This window comes from Ctenocephalides felis, unplaced genomic scaffold, assembly GCF_003426905.1.
Source record: "Ctenocephalides felis isolate EL2017-DRISC unplaced genomic scaffold, ASM342690v1 CF-g0.4_SCAFFOLD_03571, whole genome shotgun sequence".
NCBI classification, from domain to species: Eukaryota; Metazoa; Arthropoda; class Insecta; order Siphonaptera; family Pulicidae; genus Ctenocephalides; species Ctenocephalides felis.
The window spans coordinates 10092176-10106057 of NW_020539725.1; the positions used below are offsets into that span (position 1 = coordinate 10092176).

Here is a 13882-nt window from a genome sequence, read left to right on the forward strand (position 1 = left end):
TACGGGATGCTCTAATATGGTGACTTATGATGGTTTCAGACCTGCGAGTTCGTTTTTTTGAACTCCTTTTATGCTTTATGAGGTGAAATAGTTTAGTGAGGATACTCCGCACTTTTATAGACAGTATCTGTGAAGTAGGTCGTAAATTGAAGTTGATGCTATCAAATGACAGGTTTATTGAATAGTGATCATTTCATTATTGGATTTTATTGTTTTGTGTATTATTGTCGTATTTAAAAATACTTAAAAACAAAAATATCATAATTTTATCTATTGTAATTATTTTCATGTTAATTCTATTAATTAATTCTTAATTCTTAATTAATTCTTAATGTTCAGTAAAATTCCCAGTTAATTATTATTATTCTTAAATTTGTATTTTTCTAAATTTGGAGAAATGCCTCTTTGCCTCTTGAGCGGGGTGAGAAGGGACAACCAAGGGGCAAACAAATCCAACGTCTATCTATTTAATAAAACTTTTTTAAGTTTTAAGGATGATTGACTCAATAATATTTACATATTTTCAACTAATGTGTTACTAGATTAATGATAGTGCCTATTTTCATAATAGAGGGGTGGTAGGAGTGAAAATTTAAATACCTACCTGACCAAGTAGGTTTTTGGTACCAGTTAGTGAGAATGCGGTTGTCTGTGTTTTTAATGATTTTGACATCTAAGTAGCTGATCGAAATATTTTGTTCTTTTTCGAAAGAGAACTGAATATGTTTGTTGAAAGAATTGAATGAGTGGAGTAATAAGTCAAAATTTTGAGGAGGTATACAAGTAATAATGTCATCTTATATACCATCTTGTATAACCTGGATCTTGTATTTCGTAAGGAATATTCATCAACAGAGGTCAAATAATTATTAATCAACTTCCCGTAGGGTAAGTTATAGTAATGGCCCAAAAATCGAAAAAGAACATTCTTGCATATCTTTACGTTTCAGAGGTTTCTAAACATTTTGGCATACCTCAGAAAAATGGATGTGTGTGTGGAGACTATTTTTCGCCGACGATCGACGAAGCGTATGGATGAACCAAATTGAAAAATTCAAAAAGCAATCGATTCCTATTGATAGGGAGATGTGATGATTAGTTTTTGGCAAAGGCAGGTCTAGCGGCTATTAAAGATATGGAGCAAAAAATGCTAAAAATGTCAGTTTTTAAGAGAACGGATTAACCGATTTGAATGATCCAAAAAACATTCGATTCGTTATGATGTGGAGAAGTTGTGATTTGAAGAAGTTTCGGAGATACAAAGCTAAATGTGTAAAAAATGCAGTTTTTGAGAGAACTAAGCATCCGATCTGAATAATTTAAAAATCTGTTTGCTTGTGTTGACGAAACGATTGCTTTGTGGATAGAATTTTTTTTTTATTTATTTTTTTAATTTTCAAAAAAAAATTTTGAATATCAAAATTTGGATTTCAATTCTTATTGTAGCTAAAGTTCTAAATATTACTTATAATACTTCAAATAAACATAATAGTCTATTTGAAAACATTTAATATTGCTCGAATATTTCATTAAAGTACGGGAAGTTCCAGCAATTTGTTATAAGGCAAGATGTAATGCACCGCAAGTTTGAATTATTGCTTGTAAAACTTTTTATTTACTAGTTCTTCTTGCTTACACGTTTTTCAATGTAATTGTTTAGTTAGTCTCTCAATCACATAATATGTAAAGCTTATATTATAAGCTTTTATAGATATTATACAAAAAACTATTGAATTTAACTCGAAAATAACTATTATACATTTTACAAAATAATTAAATAGTGTATACCTAAACATACATTTAGGTATCATTAACTAAATACAAGGGCTCAAAACGAAAAACTACTTTTTGTTCAAATATTAATACAATCACACATATTTTGCATTTTACTTTAAAATATCGTCATCGAAAAATTCTTTATTTTGCTTGTTGTCAAGATAATGATGGTGGAGCTTTTTACCTGCGGACCTTCAAACCCTACTCTAGTCTATTCCCTTACAATCATTGATAAATAAATACACTAATTGAATCACATTAATGACATTTCGGATTATATCAGTTCATACTGAATGAATTTTGATTAAGATGATTTATTGTATTGAGATTAAATTGAATACTAGTGTCTGAATGAACGTTCTAAATTTGATATAATATATATATATATATATATATATATATATATATATATCTTAAAATGAATGAATTGTACTGAGAAAATTACTGAAACCTTTAAAATGCATTGCCAATAGTATTATTTTCCAACGAATTGTACGATGAGCTTTATGGCTTCATATTACACAAATAGTAAAAATAATTCATTTCAATCTTATTAATACGATTACCAAGAAACTGGCGATAATAATTGATTGAGTCTGTAGATGGCAATTTGTAGAACCTATTATTTAACCCTTAATAAATCATCTTGATAGTGAACGAATTCTATATTTAATCTTTAATAATTAATCAATAGAATTTTCCATTTGAATTTTATTAATGTTTTATCTAGTTTATACCTTGCATAGCATTTATATACCCAAAATACCAAAAAAATTCATACGTTTCACTAAAATCTAGATATTGCGTCCAATGAGTTTCTATTTTATCTTGATGACATCTAATTTAGCAAGCCTTTCCAATCGATTGTTCAAATCATCTAAATTAACTTTTGCTTCGGGCAAGTTAAATTAACGTAGTTATATTCATGAGCAGATGACTTCGGGGACTGACATTTGACATTTTCGAAGTCAAAATCAAATGTGCCACGCGCACCAAATTATGGCAATATGACAACAAAGGAATAGATGCTTGATTTGATTTGTTTCCAACAATTAGTCGCAAATCATTCTATAGGAATCTTAATTATTCTAAAATAAATATTTATTTTCTGCCGTAGAAAAAGGAAGAATTTAAAAATATTAGTCAATAAAGTTATTCCACACGCATTATTTAATGAAAATCTAAAATTTACTCGTAGACCAACTTGCATTGCGGTACCCTGGGACAACCGCACACAGTTTTTCATATTATTATTTTAGTATTATCAACAAAGAAACATCAGTTTTCTTCATTCAATTTATCACAGCAATAGTTCTGGCTAACAATTTCATATTTCATATTATCCTTTCAGGTAACAGCCGGCGGCACTCGGCTTCCTCTGGCCGGATTCCCCGCGCCAAGGGCGGCTGTCCTAATGTGTTCAGCGGCCATGGGCGCAGAGGGTTCCGTAACATTGCAACTGCGGGAGGCCGAAGGTCCAGCGGACGCCGCAGCCCTTGGTTTCGGAGGTGTCTTGGCCCGCTTGCAAGATGACTCGGATGCCGACCTCCTGGCGGACATGCTGGGCACACTGCACGCAGCCGGTACGCAAAATAATAGTCTCATTTAGAATATTTAATCAACTGTAAAATTGACTGAAAAAAATGCATTAAGGATGTTTGCAAGAATATTTATATTTTAAAGATATTTTTATATCTTATGGACTAGATCAATTCTGGAATAAAATAAGTATGTTATAGCAATACTACGTTACGGATCTATAATCGTATAAGTTGGTAGTCACAAACTAACTGTATTTGTTGTGTGATCAGACGTTTTACGCATAAAACTTTACTTCATGTTTTCAAAAAGACATCAGAAAGATTATATTAGATTAGATGCACTTATGATAAAATTGTTGTTTGACAATTGTGTGTGTGTTTTTTTTAACTCTGTTTTATTTAGCAATCAGAAATACATAAAGATTCCTATGAGCTAAAATAACAATATTTAAGAGCGATGCCTAAGAAGAACTCCAATGAGATCTCAGTTTTACAATTAATATGATAATAGTATATTAGACCTAATCTAAGACTAAGTTTAAAAGCCATTGTCGTTTCAATCTCCTTATGCCAAAAGGTTGAGTAATGTCAACTATTGATGGGTTCGAATGTGAGTCCAGTTTGCGTTTGTATTTTTTCTTGAATTATTTGAACTTTGAATTAAGAATTGTACTTAAATTTTTTGACTGAGTTCTCTGCATTATAGCTATATTTGATTTGTAAGCACATCCCCAGAGCTCAATTCCGTAGGTCCAAATTGGTTTAATAATTGATTTATATAGCAGCAACTTATTTTCAACAGAGAGCTTAGACTTTTTACGCAGTAGCCAATCAAATTCTTTCATTTTGATCATTATTTGTTGTTTTTTTTTTTTTGTTTTTATGTGGCTTTTCCAAGTAAGTCTGCTGTCTAAATGGAGACCAAGATATTTCACTATGTTCTGTTTCGGAATCTGGACATTATTTAAATAAATTGGAGGACACGTACCCTCTCTCAGCGTAAATGTGATATGAGCTGATTTGGTTTCATTTATGCAAACCTTCAATTCGGCAAGCCACATTTGTAGTTTATTGATATGTTCTTGCGTTTGTCGGGAAGCTCGATGTGGGTTTTGGAGATTAGATTTTATGTCTAAAACGCCTGATCGCACATCTTTTTGGTAGTTTGTAATTACCACCTTGTACGATTATAGACCGGTATCAAAGCATTACTTTAGCATGCCTATTTTATTCGACAACTGGCCCCTAAATACAATAATTACAATTTCGATCAAATCATCATCGAAACAAGATAAATTAAAAAGTATTAATGATACATGTGAAAGAAAAATTATTTTTTAATTTAATTCAACCAATCGTGAAATAAACATCGTTTTGGTCAAAAATTAAAATTAGTGATATAATTTATTATATAATTTGTTAATCAAAACTTGAAATAGGCAATTCATACTAGATAAAGAAGTTCATTTGGTGTTTAGTTTTGTTATATTTTTTATACTTTGTCTTGTGACCAACACAGGTGTTGTTGATGCAGAAGGTGGCGGCACTGCTTCTTTTGGCATCTTAGAGGCATGTCCTGATCAGGAATTGGCCATCCTCGGCAGTCCTGCTGAGCCTGAACAAGGTACAGTAATAGCTGAATCATTATATAGGAACTTGAACCAAACCCATTTTTCTGTATTTGGCAACAGATTTTTTTTTATTTCATTTATGAGGAAATTTTTGGCGGACTGTCTTGTAGCGAATAATTTTATATGCAAAACGAATAATTTAACATTTAATTAAGCAAATAAAAATTCATCAAAGTATTTCCTGGTTAGCCTACATATATCGCTTATAATTAGACTGAATTATGAATGAACCAATATACTCCAGTTACTTACAATTTTGGAATTTTTAAAGCGTACCTAAAGAGTACGAATTCAGTATTTCTATTTTCTAATAATTTTATTCAATATTTTATTTATAGATTTATTATGCATTGGCATTTATTTATGATTTTAAATTGTTACCTTTTATCACAAGTTTATTGCTTAATTACATTTTTATTGCATTCTTATGTATATTAATCAAGCGTTGTGATACTAAAATAAATGCATTCATGTATTTGTACTGATGCAAAGTCTATTTATTAGAAATATTATAGTATATGAATTAAAATAATCCACGTATCTGTCTATTGTGAAATTTTATGGATATTTGTCTTCGATGTCTTTCTAAATACTCAATTGAATTATTTTATTTCATAAATTATTATAAAAAACGGACAATTTACCTGTCTACCAATTTACCTATCGACCTGTTTATCAATACACCATTTTACCTGCCAACCAATTTACCTGCTTTCCAATTTATCTGTCATCCCGTTCTACATGCCGACCAATTATCCTGTCAACCTGTTTATTTGTCTACATATTCGTCTATCTACCAGTTCTCCTTTCTACCATTTTATGCATCCTCCAATTTACCTGTCCACCAGTTTACCTTTTTAAATTCGCTAATTTACCTTATTTATTTACACATTATAAAAAATTGAAGCTCAAATTGATTCTACGTTAAAAAACATATATATGTGAAAATAAAAAGGGCTATTTTTAGGGTTTTCCCGGCAATGATTCGATTTTTTCTCGCTGTAAGAACCATCCTTGCACTTGAATGAACATTTTAAAGAAAGAATTGGCCAAATTGGTCCAGGCGTTGTTGAGTTATGCGCTTATTACCAACACATTTTGCGATTCATTTTTATATATAAGATAAGAAACCATATCACCTGAATTGAAAGTACTTATTTCAATTACTTAAAAATACATCATTTTAAATTATTCATTGTAAAACGTGCACTAAAATAAAAGAGTTGTAGTAAGTAATTTCCTCCAACTACAAGACCAATTAAAATGTTCTACCAAGGTTTATCATTAAGACCATCAAAGCATTTTCTAGAATTACAAAGTGAATAACACTATTGCAGTACCAAGGTAGCATTCAAATTCGAAACGGATCGCTATCCTTAGATCTTTGCTTGTATCTACAAAGGAATTGCTACTGAAAGGACACGTCGTGTAATTGAATTAATAATTATTATTCAACTGTGATACTAATTGAAATAAATTTTGATGAATTGGATGATTATTTTCAATTACAGCAAGTAGCACGGCGGAACCGGTAGCAACCACAACAACTACGACGGAGACGGCTCGAATTCAGGCGGCGAAGAGGCCGAGGCCGAAGGCTGCCTCGCCGACGAGGCAGGGACCGCAACAGTGCCAGGTTTGAAATATTAGATTAATTTTACATCAACATTATAATTTTATTACACTCAAAAAATGTATTTAATTTATATACGATTCTTGCTTTCATACTTTTTCATAATATTTCATATTTGTAGTCATAGTTTTTAATACAATAAGGAACCGATTCTGCCGCATAACAGAACAATGTTATGGCAAGGATATGTTATGAACTTTCCATACAATTATCACAAATGTTAAACCGCACAAATGTCAAAAAAACGATGTTAGATAACAGGCTCTTTCTGACTCGGCTTTATAACATACGAGTGACGTTGCAGTTTATGTGTAAAACGCATGAATGAGCAGCAAATACATCACATTTTGATAGTATTCAGTATGATTTAGTAGCATGATGTATGGAAGTTGGAGCGTAACATGGCTCTACCATAACATTTGTGTTCAGAATCGGTTCTTAAGGATTTATAGTCATAGTTATATAAACTGCAAAACAGTTTTTACTATCAATATGCAAGTATTCAGAATGAAATTATCAATCCTTCAAGATCAGATCGATTTACATGAACATAAATGGTCCTTTCAATTATATACTATTGGATGTAGATGATAATACAATACTAACAGCTAAATATAATATTTTCTGATATATAAACATAAATACATAAAGGGTGACCCAGTTGTCGTCAAATTGAAACGGAGTGATAGTATTTATCTTAACTATAAAAATTATCTCACGTTTGCCACCTAACCTAAAGCTTTGGTGAAATTATCACCATTTTTTTATTATTGTAGTTAATTTTCACTAATTATGTTCATTTAAACTTTAGAACCGTAACCGTGAATAACATTTTTAGGATCACAGTCCAAAAATACCACAATTGCTTCAAGTTTTCAAGAATTAAGACTTTTTGTTAAACTATATATCTAAAAATGTTAAAATCGGTCGACTTTGAGAGGCCTTTCTTTAAAAATAAGTTAAGTGTGTTGGCACGTTTCATCAAAATTTAGCGTCATTATTCAGTATTGTAAAATGGTAAAAATTCCGAATAAACAAATAAGAACCTAAAAATGACTTGTTTTTTTGCTAGTACAAAATAGAAATTCACAAGAGTGGTATTGATCGTTTTTTTACCCGTTAGCTCCTGATTTCAAGGAAACTATCAATAGTTGTTTTAGTCTGATTTCTGGTACCAGCCGAAAATTAAAAACAAGCTTGTCATTGCACAAATTGCTGATCATCTTAGCCTCAGTCATCTTTTAAAAGAGAATATTTATGAATTCTTGCTGTTCTCTCCATTTGACCAAAAACTACTCGAAGAAGGCACTAAAAATTTTCGGATGTGGTTTTTCTTTCTCGGTTTTTAATTATCTTCTTCCAAAATTTTCTTAAGACTTTTGGTGTGTGAATGTGAATTATACAGTAAATAGATTGTTAAGTGTGAACTCTTTCTCCATCAAGTATATTTTTATCACAGCGAGCAAAAATTTGAGCTCTAAACTAATTTTGGCAATATTTTTTCACTAGACAACGGTTCAGTACGTTGTGTCAATCAAAGTCTCGTTGTGTGGAACGTTTGCGCCCCAAAAAGGGGTTTGTAATGTCCACTGTGCGAATTACCACGTCATATAAAAAACTGAAATTATTATTTTTTCTTGCAGATGTGCAGCAAAGTTTTTGGAAACGCTTCTGCTCTGGCAAAGCACAAACTGACACATAGTGATGAACGCAAATACGTTTGTACTATGTGCGCTAAAGCATTCAAAAGACAAGACCATCTGTAAGTACTGTCATCTTTAAAAATTACCCAAAAATAAGTTACTTATTAAATTACTAATACATAGTATTTACTAATCATTGGTAGCTTACTTTCAACTATGAATATTAATTCAAATTCTTTTTATTTTTTTTAAAGAAATGGTCATATGTTAACGCACCGGAACAAGAAACCCTATGAATGTAAGGCTGAAGGTTGCGGCAAATCCTACTGCGATGCACGGTCCTTGCGGCGTCATCGCGAGAACCATCATGGTTCCTCAACGGCAACAGATGGTTCAAGTGGAAACCAGAGTGCGGTTAGCGGCAGCAACACCAGCAGCAGCAATAATAACAATAGTGCTTCCAATGCCGAGACCGCGGCGGGATCGCCTTCCGCCGCGAGCTCATTATCCCCATCCACAGCATCAGGTAATAAGAATAATAATATATTCTTATGTGTAAGCAAGCTGCTTCACCTATTTTATCTATCAGCAGTTACCTGTGTTTACATTTTCAAAATCTTCTATTTCTTTACTACAATTTTTCTATATTATTACCTGCTTTTAAAGTTGAATTCCAAGACTGATCACTGATGCTTCTTGGTTTGTCAGTAATAGGACTTTACATAATTGCTATTGTAAACAAAAAAAAAGTTTTATTTTTGGTCAATGGTTATATTCCTTATTAAATATTGGATTATTATCTTCTATTATATATATAAAAATAAGTCGGGTTTTCCTTCCTGACGATATAACTCCAGAACGCACAAACCGATTTCGACAATTTTGCATTCGTTGAAAAGGTCTCGGGCTCCGCAAGGTTTATAGCTAAGAAAATTAGTTGTGCATGGCATCGTGCCTTAATGCAAGCTTTTGGAACTTCACGCACCGTAATTAAAAATTCGAGTAATGACATTAGTAAGAATTATCAGAATTATGCTTGGTTAAGTCAACGAGCAATTCTTGCCGCAAAGAATAATGATGCACATGCACTGAATTTCATCATTCAATCAAAAATTTCTGACGATTTGGTGACATACCAATGATTCCGACTGGTCTTCCGTTTGACTTCAAACGATTGCAGATTCCAGTTTGCCTTACGTTTTCAATAACAAGTCGCAAGGCCAATCGCTTAGTGTTTGCGGGATAAATTTCAAATAGATTAATTAGAAAATCATTGTTTTTCACATGGGCAGTTATACGTTGCCTGTTCACGAGTTGGAAAACCATCCGCTTTGTTTGTGTTAACGTCAGACTAAAAAACAAAAAATGTGGTTTACCAAAGAGCACTTCAATGAAACGGATAATTTGTGGATTCACTTGCATTTACTTGGAGAAGTTCTACTAAAAAAACACTTCATTTTTGTAATCGAAATAAATTCATTACTGTTGTATAATAAAATCAAATTTTTTCCTTCTCAAATATAAAACAAACAAAAAAAATTTTTCATCTTTCTCACGAAACCATCTGGTGGCGAAACGAAGTTCGTCGGGTTTGCTAGTTTTTTATAATTTTTTTGTAATTGTTAAAGTAAACTTTTTTTTATTTTTAGGTGATGCATCATCACCTCATGGTTCTTCTTGCATCCAGTACGTGGCTTCTCCAACTCAGTCTGGTCATCGGACAGCAACAGTAAGCCACCGCAGCAGCACAAATCATACACATTCACGTAGTAATTCCACAAGCTCGACAGCAATTAGTGCTGGCGCAGGCAATGAAGGTGAGAGTTTTAAACAATGGAAATAATTTAGAAAGTATTATATGATTAAAATTTTTGATAGTTTATTTTTTAATTTTTTATATGTTATTTTAATATGTAATTATATGTTAATTTAATGGTATAACTATTTTAATATAATTTGACTATAATTTATAAGCTGTTAAAGTTATTTATACAAATAGACTATAAATTATTGATTCATTGTATAAAAAACCCACATTGATAAAATTTAGCACTAAAAGTTAGTAATTTGTTCATTTTTGTATCTCAATTATTAATTATTTATTTATTTAGGTTTAACAACGCAGCAATTAGAACTTATAAGCCAAATTATGCAGCAGACAAAGCAGCAGTCATTACAGCAGCAAAATATTAATAGAAACAACAAACCTCCAAGAACGTGGAATATGCAGGTGGGGTAAAAACTACGGACATGTTTTTATTCTGAAATTAACCATTTCAAAAAATAATTGAAATTTTTATTAGGTAAACTTACTCATTTATTATGTCAATCCATCTAATTTCTATGAATGTATTAAAACAACCATACTTTATTAAATAACAGAATATCAATTTTTGTTAAATTGAAGATATATATGATATTCTTTTATTATTGATAGCTAATAGCGAAGATTTGTACCGAAATATTTAGGGAGAGACCTATGATTTTTGCGCTCACTATTTGTTGCTAATTTATATGGAGAAAATCACAGAGAATATATTAAATCCTGCTCAGTAAAGTTCGTTCAACTAATTTAAGTGTGTATAAAATAAATACTTTCAAATTGTCTCTTGAGCTCGCTTGTAGGTAATAATCCAATCCTCTGATCTGAATCAGAGATCCCTGGTTCGATACACGTTGCGAACAGCCTGATGTCAAGTAGTAGTGGCATCGGTTCTTACTTGAAAGTATAGATTGCAATATTTTTTAAGAGAAAATAGCCTTCAGCCTCCATTCCTGCGTCAATAAATATTTGCCCTATTACCGAATTTGTAATAATAAAATTTATCACACAGAGATGAGACAACTAAGATTGCTATCTCTGGAACCGACGTAGTAATAAGTCAAATCTGATTACAGTTCAGAAAACATAAAAAAATGGTCTCATAAATGCAATGTTTGAACAAACTTATTCTGATGCTTTTTCTTGGTTGAATCGTCTTTAAAATCAATACCATTCTGGTACTAAAAATATTTGCAAACAATCTTTGCAATACTTGTATAGCAGACAAAACAAATCATCTATGAGCATAACTGCAACTATCTTATTAATGTTATTATTTAAACACATTCCTGCATAAATTTTGATCTTTTTATATCATTTTACAATAAACAAATATACATTCTGTGTCTTTGTTCCAGACACAATTGCAGCAATCACAGAAAAAAACAAATAATGTGACATCAACAACCGCCGTCACAAGTACCAACATAGCAACAGTGAAAATATCCAACGGCAGCAATGGCAACAGCGTTCATAGCAGTGTTTCTGATGCTAATAAATCAGGAACTGTTGATCAGTTAGAACCGAAACCGGTTGAATGCAATTTATGTCATCGGAAGTTTAAAAATATACCAGCTCTCAACGGACATATGAGATTGCATGGAGGTTATTTCAAAAAGGTAATCATATCGATAATAGAAGAGTTGATACCATCAATATCTATCTCGGCAGCAATAGAAGAGTTGATACCATCAATATCTATCTTGGCAGTATCTTAAAACTACTTCAATTTAAAATATACTAGTGCTTTACCTGTCAAATCAATTAACAACGTTTTTATGATATCCATTCGTTGATACATCATAAATATATACAAAAATTTAGTTAGCACAATTATATGTTTACAGTTATTAGTTTTACATTGTATGTTATTAATTTAAGTATTGATTTAGGATTCTGATAACAAAAAACCCGATAAAAAAGAATCAGCATTGCCTCCATTACAAACTGCAAGTCAAAGTGTTCGTGCTCTGATAGAAGAAAAAATTATAAGCAGACAACAGCGCAGTACTGTTACAACACCCACATCTACAACACCTCAGGTAATAAAGGTTTTAATTCTCCAATCATTTAATTATTATTTAACATTTTTAATTGTAATATCTGGTACTTCAATGTTAATTAACATAGAGTAACAAGTTTTAAGTGTGCAGTCGAAACACTTAAAAAAATAAAATAAAGCTTTGCCATTGGCTTGCTAACTATTTAAATGCTGAATCCAGATATTTTGTGTTTTTGTAAGAAATTTAATCAAGCGTTAGCGAAATTATGTTCTACTAAGATAATATTTTAACTGAATCTCTTGTGATTAATTAAAGTATTTTTTTAAGGTGCAGCAGGTTGCCCGTCAGCAGGTTCAACAGATAATAAATCGCAGCAGTGATTTTGCTGTACCTGCGACTCCTCCAAGAAGAAGTTCAGAAGGAGAGGCGCAATACACTGAACCTACCACTACGACAACAAACAATGGAAAGGACGCCACACTTATAGAACTCCTCAAACGAGGAACCAAGGTTAGTTCATCAATTTAACAGGTTATAGTAACTTTTTATCAATTATTTTATTATTTTGTCTGAATATTCGACAGCTCCAAGTAAAAAGATCTCTGTCAGACTCTGGTGCATCAGCTTCCGTCCAACTTAATCTGCAGCAAACAAATACAACAACTGCCAATGTTACAGCAGGAGAAGTATTTACATTAGCCTATCAAAATCCAACCACTGGAAGTACTAATACTTTTTACACCGCTGGTGATGAGGTATATGTCCAAGATACTGCGATGCTACTTCAGGTAATTAGAATTTTTGAAAAAAAAAATTGTTTAGAAAAGATATTAATAAAACTATTACTATTTTTTCACAAAGATAATATTAAGCAAATATTTACTATTTTTATGGTCATTTATCAAAAATACATAAATATGAACAAAAACCAATATTAAACTTTTATGCAGAGTTAAGAAAAATATTTATAACAAAATGCGTGCAGATTTTAGTGTAAAAATTCCTTTTGTTATCAAACTTTAATAACAGTTTGTCAGATTATTCAACAATAATCTGACAAAGTGCTGTTCTATCACATATATTATCAGTATTTTTGCAATATTAAGTCTTCATTCATTTTTTTTATTATTACTCTTCATCAACTTCAATAAGATAAAAAATTAGTAAATTTTCATCTTAATACTTTAAATAAATATTATTAACTTAGGCGGTGAATTCCATTCAGTTATTGCAGCAGGAAACAGATTCCGAAGAGCAGGAGACCTTACAAGATATAGCGAGTTTAGAAGATTATGCTGCAGTTTCTGCTGATCTCGATGTCCAAAGCCCTGAAGGTAATAAAATAGTTTCAGTATAAAAAGAATAGTATAAAAAATCTACTTTTGTTTATTATCATTTCCATTTTAGGTTTTTCAGCGAGCTCCGGTTGTGGGACCACTGGGTCTTTATTCGCACCTGTGACAAGAGAACTAAGGGCTGTACTGGATTCACCACTTCCAGAAGGGCTCGCAGAATTAGGAGCTTATCAAGATCCTCCACATTCGCCGAAAGATCTTGCGGCTTACCAAAAAGAGTAAGTTGAAAATTCTTCTCGATCATCGATCCGACTCATCACTGATGCGTATTAGCATTTCTAAGTGTTGGTACATATATTCTTTATAAAACATTGTAATTTTATTTAAATAATTGCAGATACCTAATGTACACTGGTTCACCACCATCGCCCTTGCGTTATCCTTGTGATTCCCTGGTTTAGGCTATCCCACGCCTCCAGCATCCCACGAGACTCAGGCTTCACAACATTCGCTTGATTTGCAACAGCAACAGCAACAT

General features: G+C 31.8%; 1 protein-coding gene across 1 annotated transcript; it reads left to right on the forward strand.

The window, feature by feature from the left end:
- Positions 1–8163: 8163 nt before the first annotated feature.
- Positions 8164–13406, forward strand: LOC113385601 (zinc finger protein 556-like). The gene is made up of 10 exons (XM_026623450.1): positions 8164–8172; positions 8225–8343; positions 8479–8750; positions 9874–10041; positions 10336–10454; positions 11405–11665; positions 11939–12088; positions 12377–12559; positions 12634–12837; positions 13257–13406. Exons 1-10 carry the CDS (start codon positions 8164–8166, stop codon positions 13404–13406), a joined length of 1635 nt encoding a protein of 544 aa, XP_026479235.1.
- The last annotated feature ends 476 nt before the right edge of the window (positions 13407–13882 follow it).

Excerpts from the sequence above, each read along its gene's own strand:
- LOC113385601 (XM_026623450.1), top strand. Across the intron at positions 10,042-10,335 it reads TGCTGGCGCAGGCAATGAAG|GTTTAACAACGCAGCAATTA; the intron begins GTGAGAGTTTTA and ends TTATTTATTTAG. Across the intron at positions 10,455-11,404 it reads CAAGAACGTGGAATATGCAG|ACACAATTGCAGCAATCACA; the intron begins GTGGGGTAAAAA and ends TCTTTGTTCCAG.